Source organism: Monodelphis domestica, chromosome 4 (genome assembly GCF_027887165.1).
Source record: "Monodelphis domestica isolate mMonDom1 chromosome 4, mMonDom1.pri, whole genome shotgun sequence".
NCBI classification, from domain to species: Eukaryota; Metazoa; Chordata; class Mammalia; order Didelphimorphia; family Didelphidae; genus Monodelphis; species Monodelphis domestica.
Window position 1 is genome coordinate 418,384,122 of NC_077230.1, and position 23,065 is coordinate 418,407,186.

The 23,065-nt window shown below is 36.7% G+C and overlaps 1 protein-coding gene across 3 annotated transcripts in view; it reads left to right on the forward strand.

Annotated features, from left to right (window-relative positions):
• Positions 1 to 23,065, forward strand: part of LOC103099763 (cation channel sperm-associated auxiliary subunit gamma-like) — a 45,834-nt gene that overhangs the window by 4,390 nt on the left and 18,379 nt on the right. For all 3 annotated transcript variants that reach the window (XM_007491770.3, XM_056796159.1, XM_007491769.3), the window contains exons 8-9: positions 222 to 387; positions 1,148 to 1,285. In XM_007491770.3, coding sequence (XP_007491832.1) covers positions 222 to 387; positions 1,148 to 1,285 — 304 coding nt within the window. The remainder of the gene's footprint in view (positions 1 to 221; positions 388 to 1,147; positions 1,286 to 23,065) is intronic.

Consider the following 23,065-nt stretch of genomic DNA (forward strand, 5'->3'; position numbering starts at 1 on the left):
CTGCTAAAGAGATATCATGGTACATGGGGGTCAGGGTAAAAGGATTTGAGCCTCCATGCTGCCCTTGAATTGCCAAGTCCCTCATCCAAATCTCTTCATTCTCCCCTCTCTCAGACCTCAGTGTCTTTATAAATAATGGGGCTGATGATGATGGGGTGGCCTCTATGTCTCTTTCCTGCTTTCAATCCTATGGAACTCCATTCCTGCATTGGTGGGTTCAGTTGAACATTGATAGCTGCTGGCTGGGCTCACTTCAGTGCCCTCAGGAATATTCCTCAGCCTCCATATTTGACACCATCTCCACCGAAAGCACCCTCTTCATCCGACAGAATCAGCTTATCTACTATTTCACTGGCAAATATGTATCCTTGAAAATCCCTGGCAGCAGTAAGAATCTGGGGATTGGAAGAGCATAAGATTTGGGCCCTCTCTCTTGGTTCTAGCTTCTCCCTCTTCCCACCCTGTAACAGACTTAGTTTTTCTGAGCCTGAAGTTTGACCCCAGCACAAAAGAGAAAAATCTTCCGAGAGTGCAAAAAGTGCAGAACCCTAAACCAGATGTTGAGGAAGAGCCAACTGGGGTGATTGAGGGAAGAGTACCAAGGAGAATGAGGACCAGTTGGCTCAATTTACAGGGAGGGCAGTGAACTTTTGGGATATGTGATGGGGGTCCTTCCATGGAGAGAGTGGGCATGTCTGTGGTCATTTTATTGAGAAGAGAGGGGATGGCCAATGGGTATGCCCATTGTCTCCAAGAGGAGGAATCCCAAAGGCTACCTGTAAGCTCATCTAATTGATAGAGGAACTCATCTAACTGAGCAGAGAACTCTTCCCCACCCCCCACCAGGAAGAGAGAAGGGAAGAATCAGGTGTTGATTGGGGAGTCAAAAGTTGTGTGTCTGTGTGTGTGTGTGTGTGTGTGTGTGTGTGTGTGTGTGTGTGTGTGTTGGTGGGGCTGGGGGGGGTGTTGCTTAAATAGCAACCTTGGGGAGCTGTTGGAAGTTTCCTAAAGGATACTAAGCCACACTTAAATAGTTCTGAGGTTTCTGGGACTTGGTTCCCCTCTGAATGAATGATTTGGTACCAATCTTGGAGGAGGTGGGGGAGACTTACAGCCATAAGAGAGGTCCTCCCTCTCCCCTCTCTAGGCAATTGGGTCCGAGTCTTGCATAATCGGTGTATCAAGAGACTCTGTCCTGTGGAAACACCCGTCAACGGCTCTGAGTATGTCTTGGCTTTGACTGGGGGCAATGAAGAGGGCTTCTTCTTCTTAGGTATCATCACAGGTAACCACTCTAAATTTCTTTTCTCTCAAAAGGGATTCCTAGCCCCTGAAATGATGGGATGGTGATATGTGATCCTAGGTTCAGTCAGGACCTTGTTTTCTTGGGCCCCATCTCTCTCTTCATCTTGATTCAAACAAGTATTTATTTTAAAATTTTTTTATTTATTTTTAAGTGTACTGTGTATTAATTCTGAGGCAGAAGAGCAGAAAGGGCTAGGCAATAGTAGCTAAGTGACTTGTCCAGGGTCACAAAGCTAGACAGGGAATTTAAGAGTACCTTCAAGGCCCAAGCTACCTTGCTGAATGCAACATGTTTCTTTTCAATTCATAAGGAAAAATAATAATAATCATAACAGTAGGATAAAAAATTTACTTCAAAGTAAAATTACACTACCTGTTTATAATTATTCTCATATAAAATGCATTTGCACGGTTGGGAATTAGAGCTAATTATAAAAAATCCTTTTTACATCAATTGATACACCTGGACCTTCTTATGTTTGAGCTATTTCTAATGCTTCAAGGTATCCCCTTTGTCATTTATTACCCATGTAACCTTGAGCAAGTCTCTTTATCTCCCTGGGCCTCAGCCTCTTCATTCATAAAATAAAAAGGTTGGACCAGATGGCCTCTGAAATCCCTTCCAGTTGAGATCTTTCCCAAGTTTTATTTTGAGTTTGAAATGCCCATGACAAAATGAAAATTGGTTCCTTCATTCTATTGGGGAATACATCACACACATATATAAGTAAATATAGGATAAATTGGGAGAGAGAGCCTTAATGAGGGGTTACAGGAGGTAGACAGATTGGGAAAGATTCCCTGCAAGAAGTAGCATCTCAGTGGGGACATCTGCAGCAAGACAGAGAATTAGGAGGGGGAATATTATATTCTAATTTTGACAGTAATGTTGATTGGCTCAAGGGGAATAATTAGAAAGCCTGAAGAGATGGCTCAGAGAAAACTGCAAAGGGCTTTAAGTGCCAGGATGTGGGATATTTCTTTCATTCTGGAGGCAATGGAGATGAAAATTCAATGGTTTTTTAGTAGGAATGTGAACAGGAGAGATCTGTGCTTTAAGAAAATTAATAGATAGCTGTATAGAAGATAGATTGGAATGGAGAGCTTTGAAGCAGAGAGACCAATTAAGAGCCTTTTACAATAGTACGAGAGCCTGAATGTCATATTGAAAAAAGAAGTGAAAGGAAAGGGATGATTTGAGAGACATGGAGTTAAGACTTGGTGACTGCTTGGATATAAGAGAAAATATAGTGGGAAGAACTAAGGATAATTTTATATCATAAACCAAGGTAACTGGGAAAATGACAATATCCATAACAGAAACAAGGAAATTTAGAGGAGGGGTAAGTTTCCAGGGAAAGAGAACAAGTTTCACTTTGAGTTTGAGATGCCTATTGGGTATCCAGATGAAGGTGTCTAGTAAGTAGTGGGTAATGTGGCCTTGAGGTTTAGGAGAGAGACTAGGGTTAGACATAGTATGTAAATCTGGGCGTTATCTTCATATGTATGCTGTTTGTACCCATGGCAACTAATGAGTTCACCAATTCAGAGAATCATGATGGCAAAGTAAAGTGAGCATTTTTGCTAAGCTTTCCCAATATTCCCCTCTAAACATCTTCAAAAAGTGTATCAAATCTCATTTTAAGTGGGATAACCAATGAAAAGTCAGAGTGAGTCAGTTTTCCTCCTCTAGGAAGCTCAGGAAGATAGAGAGGTCTAGAGACACTGGGTTTGGGGTGGGGTAAATGCAATGTGGTGGAAGCAACACTAGCTGTGGACTTTGGAGGCACTGTAGGAGTAACAGCAACAGCAACAGAAATACCAAAAGTACTCAGTACCAGAAAGATTGTAAGGGTATTGCATGCCTGGTCAGAAAATAATTGCAGGGGATTCCTATGCTAGCACTGGGTGCAGAACCAGGTGCCATTTGGCAAGTCTATTGCCCATCACTCAGTTCTGTGTTGTAGTTCCAGGGTAGAGAGTAGGGTTTGCAGTCTTAAGGGAGCTGGAGTCCTACCTGAGTAAGGGCCAGAGCACAAACCAGGAGGGTAGTAACCAGAACTCACCATAGACCAGACCACTTTGGAACTTCTAAAACATACTGGGGTCTCCAAGACCTAGTCATGAAAATAGCAGGACACAAAATTTTGAAGTTCAGGCCAGTCACCCTCCCTATACCTAGATGCCAGAGAGGAACAGAGCCCAATTCTAAAATGAAGTCTAAAGTTAAGAAATGCCTTAAAAATGAGCAAACAATTACAACAAAAAAAGAGCCTGACCACAAAACATTTCTGTGGTGACAAGAAACAAACCCAGAAGACAATTACTCTAACACATCAACCAGCAAAGTCTCAAAAGGAAAAATGTAGATTGGACACAATACCTCCATGTCCCTCTCCCTTCCCCCCAGCAATTCCTAAAAAAAACTTTTAAAAATTAAAAATTAAAAAAATTAAAAATTATATGAGCTATAGAGGGAAAATTGGGGGAAAATGAGAAGAAGGGAGGAAAATTATGAAAGGAGTATAACTTAGTAAAAGATATGTAAAAAAATGTGAAAGAAAATAGCTCCTTAAAATTCAGAATTGGTCAAATAGTAAAAGAAATACAAAACCACGATGAAAGAAAGAACTTGAAAATTAGAATTTGATAAGCTAATAACTTCCTGATATATGGGGAGGGGGAGAACCAAAGTCAAAAGATTGAAAAAAATAGAATAAAATGTGAAATATCTCATAGGAAAAACAATTGTCCTAAAAAATAGATCATGGAGAAATAATTTTTAAGAATTATTAGACTACCTGAAAATCATAATGAAGGAAAATGCCTAGATATTAGATTTCAAGATGTATTGTAGCCAAATTCCAGTACTCAGAGGACAAGGAGAAAATATCGAAAGCATCTAGAAAAAATCCATTCAAATACCATGAAGTCACAATCAAAATCACACAAGATTTAGCAACTGTCATGACAAAGAAATGAAAGGCTAAGAAAATATGCCAGAAGGTAAAACCACTAGGATTACAACCAAGAATAATCTATTCAGTAAACAGTATAATTCTATGAGGGAAAAATTGAATTTTAATGCAATAGAAGATTTCCAAATATTCCTGATGAAAAACCTGCATTGAAAAGATAATTTGATAGTCAAACACAAGACACAAGAGAAGCATAACAAAGTAGACATGACTGAGAAATCATAGAAATAATAAGTTTAATAACATTGTTATACTCCCAAATGGGAATAATAATCATTTTGGCCGTTAGATGCACTCTACTTAGAGGGGATGGGCATGAGTCTATTTTGTTGGGTTGAACTCAAAAGAAAATGGAAGGGTGAGAAAGATGTGCTATTAGAAGGGAGAAGGAAAAGCATGTTAAACAAGTATTTACAAGAAAGAGTTTTTACATTGAAGGGAAAATAGGTGTGTGAGTGGGAGGGCCTAGACAGAGATAATCCTTGAACCTCACTATCATCTGAGCTGGTTCAAAGCAGGAATATATACTCAAATACTTGGGAATGGAGGATCATTTTACCCAAGAAGGCTATAGGAGGGGAAGAGACTATGAGAAACAAGGGGGTGATGCTAAGAGGGAAGGTAGAATAAGGAAGGCAATAATCAGAAGTAAAGCAGACCTTTGAGAAGGGGAGAGAGTTAAAAAAATAGAAGTATAACTAGAAGATAATAGGTTGGAGAAATGTACATAATTAGTCATAACTGTGAATATGAATGAGATGAATTTGCTCATAAAATGAAACAGGATATCTGAATGGATTAGAAACAAGAAGCAATGACCATAGCAATCTGGTGTTTGATAAATAAACCCCCAAATCCTAGTTTTTGGAATAAGAATTCAGTATTTAACAAAAACTGCTGGGAAAAATGAAAAACAGTATTGCAGAAACTATTTCACACCCTATACCAAGAAAAGGTCAAAATGGGTATTTTATTTTTTTCCTCAAGTACATACTGTAAATACCATTTTTAATATTCATTAATTTTTTTAAAATTATAAATTCTCTCCTTCCCTCTCTCCCTGAAATGGTAAGCAATTTGATAGAGATTTTACATGTGCTATTATATAAAACATTTGACCATATTGGGGAAGAGATCTCCCAAAAAGGAAGGAAGGAAGGAAGGAAGGAAGGAAGGAAGGAAGGAAGGAAGGAAGGAAGGAAGGAAGGAAGGAAGGAAGGAAGGAAGGAAGGAAGGAAGGAAGGAAGGAAGGAAGGAAGGAAGGAAGGAAAGAGAAAGAGAAAGAAGATAAATAGATAACATGTTTTTTGGTCTGGATTCAAGCTCTGTCAGTTCTTTCTCTGGAGGCAGATATCATTTTTTATTATAAGTCTTTGGGATTATCTTGGATCTTGTATTGCTCAGAAGAGCTAGTTCATTCATAGTTTATCAAAAAAAATATTGCTGTTATTGTGTATAATGTTGTCCTAGTTCTGCTTGCTTCGTTCTATTTCAATTCATGTAAATCCATCCAGGATTTTCGGAAATCCTCCTGTTAATCATTTCTTATGCCACAATAGTATTTCATTATAATTATATGATAGGTGATAGGCAAGATCTGTGGTTAAACCTACTTGTAGGGGGAAGAGAGAGAAGAAGGGAATGAAGGGGGGGGGGGAGAATGTGTGTGAGAGAGTCAGCTTAGCAGGGAGGCCAGCTCCTTGCAAGCAAAAGTGAAAGAAAGAAAAATATAGGTAGAAAGATAAAAAGAGCAAGCACCTGAATGACTGAGATAAGCTGATCAGGTAAAACACAGCATAAAGATCATAGCTCAGTCTTCCATTATTATGACAAAGAGAAAAGTTTTTATAGAAAGTAGAGTATAAGAATTACATCATTCTCAGGGGTATAACTTTCTCACAGAATATAGTTTATGAAAAGACTTTATCCAAAACATTTCTAGGATGCTTCTACAAACTCAAGTAATTGAGGAATATTGAAAGTAACTCAGGGGGTATACAGGAATCAGGGGGAAAGAGAGTATGGGTATTTGGTCATGACATTACAAAAGTTTCTTTGGTCATTAAAATAATGAACAAGTCAAGGATTATTATGAAGGAAGCTTTCAGGAGATGTCTTTAGCTAGACAATACTTTTGAACTGCTATTTTAAGATCCTGGCCTTGCCATGGCCATGAAATTCCAAGAAAACTCATAAGTATGTCTTTTTTTTTTTTTGACCCTTACCTTCCATCTTGGAGTCAATACTGTGTATTGGCTCCAAGGCAGAAGAGTGGTAAGGGCAAGGCAATGAGGGTCAAGTGACTTGCCCAGGGTCACACAGCTGGGAAATGTCTGAGGCCAGATTTGAACCTAGCAAAAGCATGTCTTTTATGGCTGCTTTTACTCAGTGGATTTAATTTGTCTTAGGATCTTCCATATACCCTCACAATCATATACCACAACTTGTTCAGCCATTCCCCAATTGGTGAATATCTCTTAATTTCTTGTTCTTTGCTATCACAAAAAAGCACTGCCATAAATATTTTCATATAAATGGGTCCTTTCCCCTTTAAAAAAATATCATTTTAGGATACTGACCTAGTACTAGTATACCTGGCTCAAAGGGTATGCATGGGTTTAGAGCCCTTTATGCATAGTTTCAAGTTGTTCTACAGAATGGTTGGATCAATTCAGTTCCACCAGCAGTGTATTAGTGTCTCAATTTTCCCACATCCCCTCCAACATTGATCATTTTCCTTTTCTTTCATTTTAGTCAATCTGATAGGTGTGAGATAGTACCCCAGAATTTTGCATTTCACTAATCAGTAGTGATTTAGAGCATTTTTATATGACTATAGATAGCTATGATTTCTTCATCTGAAATCTTCCTGTTCATATCCTTTGACTTTCTTATAAATTTGACTTAGTTTACTATGGTATATTTGAGATATTACTCCTTTATCAGAGTTATTTGCTGCAAGAAATTTTCCCAGCTTCCTGCTTTTCTTCTAATCTTAGTTGCATTTGTTTTATTTGTACAAAACCTCTTTAATACAAAATCAAAATTATCCATTTTACATTTTATAATGCTCTCTATATCTTATTTAGTCCTAAATTCTAGCCTTATCCATAGATCTGATAGGTAGACTATTCTATGCTCCTCTAGTTTATAAGTGTCACTCTTTATATGTAGATCATTTACCCATGTTGACTTGATCTTTTTATACAGTGTGAGATGTTAGTCTATTCCCAGTCTCTGCCATACTATTTTCCAATCTTCCCAACAGTTGTTATACAGGGAATTTTTGTCCCAAAAGGTTGGATCTTTTATCAAACATTAAATTATTAGGGTCATCTATTACTTGATATTGTGTACCTAATCTATTACACTGACCATCACTCTATTTATTAACCAGTACCAGATTGTTTGAGGATTACTGCTTTGTAAATCAGCTTGAGTTCTGGTACTCCTAAGTCATCTTCCTTCACGTTTTTTTCTTCATTTATTCTCTTGGTATTCTTGACTTTTTGCTCTTTCAGATGAACTTTGTTATTATCTTTTCTAGCTTTATAAAATAATTTTGGGACTGTTTGATTGCTATGGCACTGAATAAGTGAATTATGTTAGGCAAAATTGTCATTTTTATCATATGTGCTCAGCCTGTCCATGAGCAATGAATATTTTCCAGTTTTTTAGATTGGACCCTTTTTATGTGAAATGTATTTTGTAATTGTGTGCATACAGTTTGTTTTGGGAGGTAGAATCCCAAGTATTTTATATTGTCTACTGTTAATTTCTTTTCCTTTCTCTCACTACTGGGATTTATTGATAATATCTATAAATGCAGATAGTGTATGTGAACTGATTTTTGATCCTATAGCCTTGCTAAAGTTGTTCATTTCAGCTAATTTTTCAGTTGATTCTCTAGGATTCTCTAAGTATACCTTCATATCATCTAGAAAGAGTGCTAATTTTCTCTTAATTGCCCAGTCTAATTCTTTCAATTTGTTTTTCTTTTCTTATTGCTATAGCTTGCATTTCTAATACAATATTGAATAGTAGTGGCAATAATAGGCATCCCCAATCTTATCGTTAAGGTTTCTAGCTTGTCCTCATTTTAGATACTGCTTGCTGATGGTTTTGGATAGATATAACTTATCATCATAGAGAAAGCTTTTGTTCCTATGCTAAGTACTTTTCATAGGAATGGGTGTTTTAGGTTGTCAAAAGATTTTTCTTCATCTCTTGAGATAATATCATTTCTGTTAGTGTTGTTATTGATATGGTCAGTTATGCTGATAGTTTTTCTAATATTGAACCATCCCTGCATTCCAGGTATAAAACCCACCCAATCGTCAGGATACATTGTGATATATTGCTATAATGTCCTTGCTAATATTTTATTACAAATTTTTGCATCAATATTCATTAGGAAAGTTGGTCTATAGTTTTCCTTCTGTTTTGCTTTTCCTGGTTTAGGTATCAGCATCTTATTTGTGTAATATAAGGAATTTGGTAATAGTCCTTCTTTGATTATTTTTCCAAATAATTCATATATTATTAGAATTGATTTGTTCTTTAAATGTTTTGGAGAATTCACTTGTGAATCCATTTGGCCCTGGGAATTTTTTCATGTGGGGGTAGGAGTGTGTGTTCATTTTATTCAATTTCTTTTTCTAAGATGGAGTTATTTAAGTATTCTATATTCTCTTCTGTTACTTTGGATAGTTTATATTATAGCATTCAAATTTGTACCCAGTAAGGAATACGAGGACTTTTCTCTAAGAATAGCATCGTTCATTAATGGGGGCATGAAATTCCCACTGACAAAAAATGGACTCTTTTTACCAGTCACCTTCCATGAAAAAGAGATTGAGTGAGTCCTGCCTCTTGCTTATAAAAGGAGTCATGCTTTCTTTCTGATTGGCCTGACTCTCAGACCTCAGAACGTCCTCTGATAGTTTCCATGTTTTAAAAGAGGAGGTAGGCTTAAAGACATCAATTCCCCCTGCATTACTTGATTCCAATAGAGGTGGATCCTTATTGGGATTTTTCTAGAAAAGCTAGTACAAGCTTTATCCAGCCAGGTGGCCATACTGCTCACACAGTTCAATATTAATTTTCCACATTCCCTCCTCTGATCGCTGAGAGACATAGTCTCCCCAGTGAATCATTCCAGATATGATATCTGTACATTTTAGGATTGGCTCACTGGAATATGTAAGGTACTAGAAATTTCATGGAGGATCTGCCTGTGATGCTTGAGTTGTGATTGATAGACATGCTGACAGATAGCCATTAGGAGGCACTCCCCTTTTTTGGCATGAGGATCTTACAAAATAAAATCACAGCACATGGGAAAGACATGAAAGGGATATGTGAACCAACCCCCATTGTTCAGTCTACTATAGCCAAGGACTCAGAGTCTCATGCTATAGCTGTCTGATTTCTGGGGATATCATCTGTTGCTGCCATCTTCCCATTCTTAGATTCTTAGACCTTCTGGAGTCATGCTTCCTCTGAGAGCAGTTTCTCTTGCAGATCTGCTTTTTTCCTGGTCATTGGTAGCCCTTTTCCCTAAAATTGCTTGGAAAAGAAATATTAATAAAATTTAATACAGGCACTAAAATTTTGCATTGCCAATAGGAAGGTCATATAGTGAGAGCTGACTCAAACTTCAGCATTCTAATTTTATTAATATAAGGATATCCAATTATGAACCTCTGCACTTGAGTACCTGAGACATTTTTCAGCCTTAATCTATTGGTTAAGGATTTAATATTGTTTAAACATATTTCACCAACTATCTGCCATGATTATAGATAGTTGCTATAAAAGGAAAAAAGGGACATGGCTATGGAAAGGGTTTCTAGTTTGATATGAGTTCCAGGCAAAAGACATAATATACAACTAGCTGCAATGACAGAAATTCCATCAACCAGTCTCAGAATCAGCTAGTTGGGAATATTTTCTATTTAAGAGGAAATGTGTTACTAGGGAAATCAAGGCAAGAAAGAGTTACTTGAGAGGGAGGCAGAGTCAAGATGGTGGTATAGTAGCAGAAAAATCCAAAATTGCTCTATATTTCCATACCAATCTTTAAAAAGGGCTTTAAAAAGACAGGAACCTAAACCCAACAACAAGATGGAGTCACAGGCCTCTCCTGCTGAATGTCACTTGAAGGATAGGCAGAGAGAGTCAATTTTCACAGAATAAAAGAAGGACCAGAAACAAGACTGCACACAGAGAAGTCCTGAGATCTTCAATTAGGTATTGGCTGACTTTGAAATACTAGAACAGGGGCTGTACCAGTTGATGAGCACCTCAGTTACACCACTTGAGGTCCTGTCCTGATGACAGCTGCCAGGAAGGATGAAGGATCTGTATATCTGGGCACTTTGGGGCCTTGGTGACTGGCTACATTGAAGACTTGGACCTGGGGAAGATTAGCTCAACCAGCCTGATTTAGTAAACCAGCAATTTTACAGTTTCTGGGCAAAACCCCACAACAAAAACAAAAGGCTAAAAAAATGAATAACAGAAAAAGAAGGTAACTAACAAAAGATTCTATGGAAAAAATACCAGAGAGCAGAACCAACAGAGGATGATGGAATTCAAGAAACTTACAAGCAAACACTCAACAACAAACAACAACTGGAAATTGGGGTCACACTTTGGAAGATCTCAAAAAAGGAATTAAAAAATCAAATAAGACAGGTTGAAGAAAATGAGAAAAAGAAAACAGCAGTTTAAAAAACAAAATTGGAAAAAGAGGCACAAAAGTCAAATGAAGAAAACAGTTTCATAAAAACCAAAATGGACATACTGGAAAAAGAGGCAAAAAAAATCCAATGAAGAAAAGAGTGACATGAGAAGAATGGACCAAATAGAAAAGGAGGATCAAAAAAACATGAAAGAAATTCAGTCTTTAAAAATTAAAAATGGAGAAATAGAAGCTAATTACTTCATGAAACATCAAGAAACAATAAAATTAAATTTAAAAAAAAGAATGAAAAAATGGAAGAAAACATGAAAAAATCATTGAAAAAACAATGGACCTGGAAAATAGATCCAGGAGAGACAATTTAAGAATTATTGGACTAACTGAAAGTCATGACCAAAAAACCCCACAAAACCCTAGACATCATATTACAAGAAATTATCCAAGGAAACTGCCCTGATATTCTTGAAGAAGAGGGTAACATAGAGAGTGAAAGAATCTATGGATCACCTCCTGTAATAAATCCCCAAATGACAACTCCTGGAATGTTATAGCCAAGTTCAAGTGCTCCCAGGCCAAGGAGAAAATATTGCTAATGACCAGAAAGAAACAATTCAGATATAGAGCCCTAGTCAGGATTACATAGGATGTGATAGTTTCCACACTGAAGAACCATAAGGCTTGGAATATGATATTCCAGAATGCAATGGAAATGGGTTTACAATCAAGAATCACACCTATCCATCAAAACTGATGATATTCTTTCAAGAGAAAGTATGGTCATTTAATAAAATAGATTTCCAAACATCCCTGAAGAACAGACTAGACTTAAAAAGAAAAATTGTATGTACAAATACAAAATTCAAAAGAAGTATAAAAAGGTAAAAAAAAAATGTAATGACTTTGACATGGACACATTGTTTATATTCCTATATGGAAAGATGATATCTGTAAGTCTTAAAAATTGTTAGCATTATCATAGTTGTTAGAAGAAGTATATATAGAGGACATGGTAGTAAGCTATTTAGGATGATACGTCAAAAAATGAAATTAGGAGTGAAAAAGTTGATAGTACTATGAGAAATGGGAAGAGAAGTGAAATGGGATAAATTATATCACATAAAAAAGCACAGGGGATGGGGAAGTGAAGACTAATACAATGGAAGGGAGGAAGAGGGTGGTTATGGGTAATACTTAAACCTTACTTTCATTGGAATTGGCTTAGAGAGGAAGGAACAGCCAGATTCATTGGGGTATAGAATCCTGTCTTACTCTAGAGAAGTAGAAGAGGAATAAGAAGGGAGGTGGAACGAAGAGGAGCAATATAAGGGAAGGATATAATATAAGGGAGAGGCCTTATTAAAAGCAAAATACTTAAAGCAGAGGGAAAGAGTGAAAGGAGAAAGGTTAATATTAAAAGAGGGAGTCAAAATGTAGGGGAATACACAGATGTGAATCATAATTGTGAATATAAATGAAATGAACTTACCCATAAACTGGAAGCAGATAGAAAAAATGTATTAAAAACCAGAATCCTACCCTATGTTGTTTACAAGAAACACATCTGAGGCAGGCAGACATGCATAGAGTAAAGCTAAGAGGCTGGAGCAGAACCTATTGGGCTTCAACTGAGAAAAAGAAGGCAGAAGTAGCAATCATGATATCAGACAAAGCTAAAGCAAAAATAGATCTGATTAAAAGAGATAAGGAAGGAAATTACATCTTGATAAAAGACAGTATAGATAATGAAGAAATATCAGTAGTGAAGATATATGTACCAAATGGTATAACATCCAGATTGTTAAAGGAGAAACTAAAGGACCTTAAGGAGGAAATAGATTGTAAAACTATACTAGTGGGGAGCCTCAATCTTCCCCTATCAGAACTAGATAAATTGAACCAAAAGATAAGAAAGGAGTAAATGAAATTTTAGAAAAATTAGAGACTTCCGGTTAAGATGGCGGCTTAGAGAAAGCTGAAGTTCAGATCTCCGGAAAACCCTTCCCGACCGATCTCAAACTAGAAGCTCCTAAGGCGCCGAAATTCAAAACGATCAACAGCACAGACCCTGGGAACCCTCCTCCTGGACCTGGACCCGGTTCAAAAGGTACGGCTCCCCTTAAAAGCCAGAACCCGAGATCCCTCGGACCTCAGGGGTAGGAGCGCAGAGTCCAAGGCTCCCGGAAGCGGCAGCCGCGCCGGGCTCAGAGAGCAGGGTCTGAGGAACAACAACCCTCAGGGTCTTCTACCCAAGTCCCAGTCCGGGTGAAAGTTACTGCCTGGGGCCTCTGCTGCAGAGAGCTGGTCAAAACAACAGCAACCCTCAGGGCGGGCAAGACAGCCTCACGGGCTGGATCCTGCTATCCAAGTCTCAGTGAAAGTCTGTGCTCTCGGAGCTTGGGGAAGCGGCAGCCCATCCCCTCGCAGGCCGACGAAACAGCCTCACGGCCAGGGATTCTGAAGGCAACTTCCGGAAATCGAGCCAGGGGGAGAGTGTGGCCTCGTGGTCCGACCCTTCCATTCCAGTTCCAGTGAGGCATATTCAGTTTAACCCAGGGAACGCTCATAGAACCAACATCTGCCCAGGACTAAAGCCTCTGATCACCAGACAAAGACAAGAAAAGCCAATCCTCCACGTTCAGAGATGACAAACTCCACAGAAGCACAGAAGCCCCAAAATACCAAGAAAAATAAGAAGAAAGGGGCGACTCTGGACACATTCTATGGAGCCAAAATACAAAATACAGAGCAGAAAGAAGAAGATATACAAGAAAATTCTCCAAAATCTTCCAAAGGAAATAGAAACTCTCCACAAACCCATGAAGAATTTGAATCAGAAAGGACCAAAAAGATGGAAGCCCTCTGGGAGGAAAAGTGGGAAATGATGCAAAAGAAATTCACGCATCTACAAAACCAGTTTGACCAAACTGTAAAAGAAAACCAGGCTTTAAAGCAAGAACTAATAAAGCAAAGCCAAAACACCAAGAAATTAGAAGAGAACATAAAATATCTCACCGACAAGGTGATAGATCTGGAAAACAGGGGGAGAAGAGAAAATTTAAGAATAATTAGAAAAATTAGAGTTAATAGATATCTGGAGAAAATCAAATAGGGATACAAAGGAATATACCTTTTAAGAAGCACATGGTACATACACAAATATTGACTGTGTACTAGAGCATAAAATCATGCAGAAAAGCAGAAATAATAAATGCACCTTTTTCAGATCATAATGTGATAAAAATTAAAATTAATAATGGTTCACAAAGAAGAAAAATAAAAATTAATTGGAAAGTAAATAATCCAATTTTTCGAAACTGGTGGGTCAAAGGACATCATATAAATAATTACTGATGTCATTGAAAATGACAGTGAGGAGACAACATAGCAAAAATTATGGGATACAGCCAAAGCTATACTCGGGAGAAAATTTATATGACTGAGTACATATATAAACAAAATAGAGAAATGGGAGATCAATAAATTGGGCAGACAACTAAAAAAAACAAGAAAAAGATCATATTAAAAATCTCCAGATAAAGACTACATTGGAAATCCTAAAAATCAAAGAAGAAATTAATAAAATTGAAAGTAAAAGAAATATTAAACTAATAAATGAGACTAGGCACTGGTTCTATAAATAAAACAAATAATGTATTGGTTAATTTTATTAATAAAAAGAAAATCAAATTATCAGTATCAAAAATAAAAAGGGGGATTTCACCTCTAATGAGGAAATGAAGGCAATTATTAGGAGCTCTTTTACCCAATTACATGACAATAAATATGGCAATCCAGATGAAATGGATGAATATTTCCAAAAATATAAATTGCCTAGATTGACAAAAGAGAAAATAGAATACTTATAAAATCCCATTTCAGAAAAAAGAACTTGAACAAGCCATCAATGAATTCCCCAGGAAAAAAAAATTCTCAGGGCCAGATGGATTCACAAGCGAATTCTAGAAATTATTTAAAGAACAACTAATTCCAATACTATATAAATTATTTAACAAAATAAGCAAAGAAGGAGCCTTAACAAATTCTTTTTATGACACAAATATAGTACTGATACCCAAGCCAGAAAGATAAAAAACAGAGAAAGGAAATATAGACCAACCTCTAATGAATATAGATGAAAAAATATTAAATAAATATACATAATTATAATAAATTAAATTAAATACTAGCAAAGAGACTACAGCAATTTATCACAAAGATTATTCACTATAACCAGGTGGGATTTATACCAGGAATTCAAGGCTGGTTTAATATAGGAAAACCATATGCATAATTAACTATATCAATAACCAGACTAACAGAAATCACATTATTATCTCATTAGATGCAGAAAAGGCCTTTGACAAAGTACACCACCCATTCCTATTGAAAACACAGGAATAAAAAGGGCCTATCCTCAAAATAAGTATTCATTTAAAACTATCAGTGAATATCATCTACAATGATGATAAATTAGAAGCCTTCACAATAACATCAGGCTGAAACAAGGATGCCCATTATCACCATTATTTAATATTGTACTAGAATACTTCCCAGCTGTGTAACCCTGGGCAAGTCAATTAACCCCCCATTGCCTCACCCCTACCACTCTTCTGCCTTGTAACAATACATACTATTGATTCCAAGACAGAAGGTAAGGGTTTTAAAGTATATATATAGTACTACAAAGTCTAGTTATAGCAATTAGAGAAGAAAAATAAATTGGAAGGATTAAAGTAAAAGGAAATGCAACTATCACTCTTTGCAAATGATATGTTGGTATACTTGGAATCCTAGAAAATCAACTAAAAAAGCTAGTGAAAATAATAACTTAAGCAAAGTTGCAGAATACAAAATAAATCTACATAAATCATCAGCATTTCTATATATTTCCAACAAAAATCAGCAAGAGTTAGAAAGAAAAACTCCATTTAAAATCATTCTATACAATATAAAACATTTGACAACCTATCTGCCAGCCCAGGAATTATACATGAACACAATTACAAAATACTTTTCACACAAATAAAACTAGAACTAAACAATTGGAAAAACATTAATTCTTAATGGGTAGGATGAACGAATATAATAAAAATGGCAATCCTTTTAAATTTGTTTTTCTTCTTCTTCCTCCTTCTCCTTCTCGTTCTCGTTCTCGTTCTCGTTCTCGTTCTTGTTCTTGTTCTTGTTCTTCTCTCCCCCCCCTTAAAGTACTCTATAGCATTTGCCTTCTTGCTTTTCTCTGCATAAAACATTTCCTCTTTCAGAAGAATATCAAGGGAATTCATGCAAAAAAAAAATGTTATGGATGATGGCCTAGAGTACCAGATCTTAAACTGTACTAGAAAACAGTAATCACCAAAACAATCTGGTACTGGCTAAGAGATAAAAGATAAGATAAAAGAGATAAAAGAATGGAATGGACTAGGGGTAAATGAACTCAGCAATCAAGTATTTGATAAGCCCAAAGATCCCAACTTTTGGTTTTAAGAACTCACTACTTGACAAAAACTGCTGGGAAAATTAGAAAAGAATATGTCAAAAATTAAGTTTAGATTAATATCTCACACCTTATACCAAGATAAGTTGAAAATGGGTATGTGAATCAAATATAGTGATAGTATAAGTAAATTAGGTGAATGTAGAATAGTATGCCTGTTAGATCTATGGAGAAGGGAGGAATTTAAGACCAAACAAGAAATAGAGAATGTTAAAAGATGTAAGATAAATAATTTTGATTGTATTAAAGTAAAAAGGGTTTGTACAAACAAAACCAATGCAACCAAGATTAGAAGGGAAGCAACAAGCTGGAAAAAAAAAACAAATTTATCTAATAAAGGTCTCATTTCTCAAATATTTAGAGAACTAAGTCAAATGTATAAGAAATCAAGTTATTCCCCAATTGACAAATGGTCAAGGGATATGAATAGGCAGTTTTCAGATAAAGAAATTAAAACTATCAATAATTATATTTAAAATGTGCTAAATTCCTCCTGAATTAAAAAATGCAAAACAAAACAACTCTGAGGTACCACCTCACACCTAGCAGATTGACCAATATGACAGTAAAGGAAAATATTGTTGGAGAAGATGTAGCAAAATTGAAACACTAATGCATTGCTGGTGGAGCTGTGAATTGATCCAACCATTCTGAAAAGCAATTTGGAATTATGCCCAAAGGGTTTTTAAAAGAATGCATGCCCATTGATCCAGCAATATCACTACTAGGTTTGTATCCCAAAGAGATTCTTTTAAAATGGTGATGGACTTTCTGTGGTGGCAAAAAAAAAGTGGGAAATGAGGGGGTGTCCCTCAACTAGGGAATGGCTGAACAAATTATGGTATATGATGGTGACGGAATACTATTGTGCTATAAGAAATGATGAGCCCATTGATTTCTTTAAGAACTAGAAAGACCTACATGACCTGATGTGGAGTGAAAGAAGCAGAACCAGGAGAATATTATACATAGTAATTGAAACACTGTGAGACGATCATCTGTAATAGACTTTGCTATTACTAGCAATGCAATGACCCAGGAAAATTCTGAGGGATTTATGAAAAAGAATGCTATCCATAGCTAGAGAAAGAACTGCTAGTGTAGAAATGAAGAAGAAAACATACGATTTATCACTTGTTTATTTGGATATATGATTTGGGATTTTGGTTCTAAAAGATTATTCTATTACAAAGATGAATAATAGGAAATAGGTATCAAGTGATAATACATGTATAACCCAGTGGAGTTGCATGTCATCTCTTGGAGGGGGGAAGGATGAGAAGTGTAAGAATTGAAATAATATTTCTACCCAAATATATATTATAAAGTTTACTAGAAAGGGTAGACAATTATTCCTCTAAGTAACCTGACCACGTGGTCCCTAGCCTGCAAATCTCTTCCTCCTTCCCTCTCGCCTGCTCTGCTTCTGACCTCTTCCTTATCTTCTCACTTCTCCCTCTCCTCAAGCCCCAAACCTTGTCTTTTATTGACGTACAGCACATACAAGGATGCAAACCTGGTGCAACTGTGTCATGTCAGGAATGTTTGATGGACATGTCAAGCTACTTGGGGGGAAGGAATGAACTTCCTTGACATCCTTGACACAAACCCCCTGTGATCCTTTGGGAGAACTGTCTCCCCAATGGATCATTTAAATATAACTATTTTATAACTCTAAATACCTTATAGCTAAAAGTATATACAATATTACATTTTTCTAAGAGGAAGTTACAATAGTTAAAGATGAGAGTACAATACAAAAACTGATTGATAGACACATTAACAAAATTCCAATTAGGGGCAGTCCCCTTTGGCATAAGAGTTTACATTCAGAATAAATATGTTCAACCTCCTTCCTTGACCCAGAAAGAGACAACATAAATCACGTAACCATAGAAAAAAATATTAGTTACTCTCCTCTAGGTTTTGCCTTGAGATAGAATTCTACCTGTAGGTCACAGATGTCATTCCATATGGCTGCTGGAATTAAGAATCAATGCTTTAATGGCATTTCCTTGAATCAGACTTAGAATAATATCAATTATAGTCCCACAATATGACTTAAATAGCAAATTTTATTAAGTATGGTTTAGGACTAAATTATTTCTCATTTGGTGTCGGCAATTATAAAGTTTGTCTATTATAAATCCTACATACTTCCTTCTCCTCGAGGCTAAACTCATCTTGGTATAAAATATGTCACTAGAAATCAAAGAACAGATTGCACTTTGGAATTCAAAATAGGTAGGTAATATATGTATGTTTTCTTAAAATTCTAGAAAAATACTGGTCAATTGAGGTACCACATACACATAGCTCCAGATTCTAAATTCACTGTAAAAAGTAATTCCTAATTCATAATTAAGTAGTTCTATATGATAAATAAATTACCAATTAATCCCTCCTCTAATAACTATCCTCATTAAGGAGTGAATTTGGAGAATGAGACAAGAATTGTTGCTTGATATTATGACTTGAAAACAAAAAAATTTAAATCTCTTTAAATTTCTCCCATAAAAATATAACCAGTTAAATACTTGGTGAGTTTAACATTATTAATATTACATAGTAATCTTAACAAATTATGTTACTATTTTCATAAAGAATAGCCAAATGACTTCAAAATAAAAATGCTTCAGAATTAGATTTTAAACCAGAAATACAATTAAAATTCAGAACAATCATTTATTAGAATATTACAAAACAAAACATTAACAGGGATGACAAAATAACCATAGAATTCTGCAATGAATATGTGTATGTACATATATACATATATATAAAACTTCCTTTAAAAGTTTAATTCATAATTTAACAACATTCAGATTAAAGGAAAGAAAAAAATGTAAAACTAAATTTCACCTCATAAACAATATTAAAAATTTATCAAAATTTATAAGGAGCTAAATCAATTGTACAAAAAATCAAGCCATTCCCCAACTGATAAATGGGCAAGGGACATGAATAGACAGTTTTCAGATAAAGAAATCAAAACTATTATTAAGCACATGAAAAAGTGTTCTAAATCTTTTATAATCAGAGAAATGCAAATCAAAACAACTCTGAGGTACCACCTTACACCTAACAGAGTGACCAATATGACAGTAAAGGAAAATAATAAATGTTGGAGGGAATGTGGCAAAATTGGGACACTAATACATTGCTGGTGGAGTTGTGAATTGATCTAACCATTCTGGATGGCAATTTGGAACTATGCCCAAAGGGCACTAAAAGACTGCCTGCTCTTTGATCCAGGTTTAACCTAGCTCCTGGAATTTGCTCCTGTGGCCTGAAAAACTGAATTTATAAGAACTCAATCATCTTGAGCAGGATTAGCTGAAACTATCTAATCTTAAGTACTCTTTCAGGCTCCTTGCTCTCTCTATGTAGGGGCTCGCAGGAGCTCTAGCATCTTGTCCCAAGTTTGTGAAATACTCTGGTAGTTCTGATTATTCTTTTTTTCTTTAGGTTGCCAGAACATTTAAATTTCAACTTAAACTGGAATTTTTTTTTCAGTGATATCAAAACATAACTTTTTTTAAAGTTCCAGTTTTCTCTAACCTCATTCTTATTCCCTTCAATGGGCTGGATCATGTTTTGTTGTTTCCCCAAAGCCCAATCAATTAAAATCTCTTTGACCAGCTTTAGAGGCTCTTAGATTCATATTCTCCTCCTCTTTTATCCTGCCCCCTTACCCCTAAGTTGGATACCTTGGAACCAAAGAAAAGAAAAAGGAGAAGGTCTGTGTCTAAAAGCACAACGAGTTAAATTATGCCTTGATACTTATCTGACTCAAGCTGCAAAGTAGACTTCAGATTCAGGCAGCATGACTTACTGGTAACAGATCATACTAAATATAATTTAATAGTCAAACCTGACCTATAATAATACGTCCCAATGCCATGAATTAATGAATTTCAGCTAATCTAAAAAAATTTAAAATGGCTATTTTCTAATTTTTCAGCATAAATTTCCTAGTAAAGAGAAGGTTTTTGTTCAAGTCTGTGTTTTAACCAAATCATCATAATTTAGGAATTTTTCCAATAATAAGAAAAAAATTTCCCTAATGAATTGAATCTGTAATTTTTTGTTTATATTTCCCAGTCTTTTTGAAAGTTTTCCATGTTTTTCCCTCTGGTTGATCAGGCTGGAAGAAAAAGCAGAAAACAAAAGATTTGGAAGGCTCTGTCAGCATCCTCAGAGTTTAGCTTTAGATAAGGTGGAGGTAGGAGTATTACCTTTTTCATTGATCTCCTGGGCAGAAACCTAAATTCATTGACCACAGTTCTGATAGCACCTCCTTTGGCTGACTCCCTTTATCCCTCCAAATTCTTTCAAGATGACATTAAGCAAGACACACAACAAAAATTTTTCTACATTTATACAAAGAAGAAAACAAAAAAGACAAACCAATAAGACAGACACAGACAGCACAATAGGATGTTTCAAAACCTGATAATAAGTAAGAGGGGGCATTTCAAGACTGGGGACAGTGGTCCAGAGCTACGATGGCCCCAAAGGCCCTTCCCTCAAAAATTTTTCTTGAGAGTGTGTGGAGTGAGAAATTAGTGTTTAGTGTGTTATTCTCAAGTTATTAATAATATCTCCAAGAAGTTAGTAAAGCTGGTTCCTCACCCCCCCCCCATCCCCCAGGATTTGTCCATCAAGCCTTTGGATTGGATCTTTGGAGTTTGTCTGGGAACTTGCTTTAGGGAGGTGTCCCTCACTGACTCTGAAGTACCCAATGATGGAATCTTAGGTACCCTTTTGTCTTAGAAGTTTCTGCCATTATATCAGCCTCTCCCAGGTAATCTAGCTCTGGACTCCTCCTCTCTTTGTATAATATTCCTGTCCTTTATTTCTGGATTAAACCTCTGTCTCCAACTCATGACTATTTCTCTCAAATGTTAATTTGAAGGAAGGCTTGAATGTCTTAAAATAAAGTCTATTGTATTTTCCTATAAGTTAAGAGTTTTTCTGTAAATCAGGGTCATTCTGTCTCTGGTCGTTGCCTTGAGGCATAACCATACATCTCTCCTTCTCTGTCTCTGTCTCTGTTTCTGTCTCTCTGTCTCTCTCTCAGTCTGTCGAACATTGCCTCGGTTCTATGATGTGGGTTGTTGCTCCACATTTCTCTCTCAATAAATATATTCCATTTTGAAGATGGTTTTCCTCTGTTTTTTTGAATAGTGGTTAAAGAGGATTCACCCTGATATTTCAAGGGCCCCTTTAACTTCCACTTCATACAAGAGGATTACTTTCCCCAAATGGAAGCCAATCTTGTAAGGTCAGAAAGCCTTCAGGAGCTCGGCACCCACTGAGCCCTTCCTGATGTCTTGCTCCAAAGGAAAGAAAGAAGTTGGCAGGGAAAGAGCAGAGAGAAGAGGAGGGATGGGTGCTCAGTGGGGTACAGTGGGGTAGCTTGAATTTTCTTATTAAAAGAAGAAAAAAAGGTAGTCTGGAAAAGCTCACGGATCCCTTCTCAGAATCATATATTTAAAAGCAATGGTGTAAGTGACATAGAATGACAAAGGAAACCAATTTCATTGAACAACAATCATCAAAATATTTTTTTAAAAACAAGGAGCCAGTTTTCAGATAAGACACATTTGGGTTCCTTGAGATGTACAAGTGTGAGAAAATTCCTTGCCTCAATCTTAGGATCTGCCTGGGTTTCTGGTCCTTGGCTAAAGCTCCTTAAGCAGCAGGTAGAAGTGGTCCAGCTTCCCAGCCATGCTGGGTAAGCTTCAAACAATGCAACAAAGTCCTCTCGCAGTGCTCACAATGGAATAAAGTTTTTTGGACTAGATTCATAATCGAATAGAAAGGGAACTGAGCTAGCTCCAGAGTTGAGTGGGAGTCACCCAATTCCTACTACCACTTGCTGTTCTGATTCCTTCTGTAGATTGACTACCTGATGGGTGCATTCCTCCCACTACAAGACAAGGTCATTCAGTCAATCCGCAAACATCTATTATTAAGTCCTTGCTCTGTGCCAAATACTGATATAAAGAAATAAAGCAAAATAGCCCCTTTCTTGGAGGATCTTAACTCCTATCAGTGGGCCCTAGAACAAGGAAACTCCTTCATCCATTCTTCCTTCGTCGTTATTGTTAACTCAGGTAGTGTTAGGGTCCAGTTTGTTGCCCACCACCAAGGAAGACCCGTAGACAATGCAATCAAGCAAAAGGGTCGTTTATTGATCTGGTGCGCACCAGAGGGAGCTCAGCAGAAGAGTTCCACCTGTAGCTTGTAAGTGTAAAGGTTTTTATACCTATCCTCTGCCAGCATATCTCCAGCCAGCATACATGGCCCACAAGTTCTTCCTGGAATCTACGGCCAGGGTGTCAACACATTTACATTCTCTGCCGGGGGTCTGTTTGTCAGATGTTTTACAATGATATGTGCTGCCGTGACCGAGCAGTTCCTTGCTTGGGCCTCCTTCATTCCCTACTTCTTCTTCTCTTAGGGGGCAGAGGGAAGGCCTGTCCTTGGGGGCAGCTCATAGCCCTCAGCCCGGGGCTGGATGGTGGTGGTACCCCTGTGTCTGCATGGAGGGCGACACCCATCCCTGCCCCT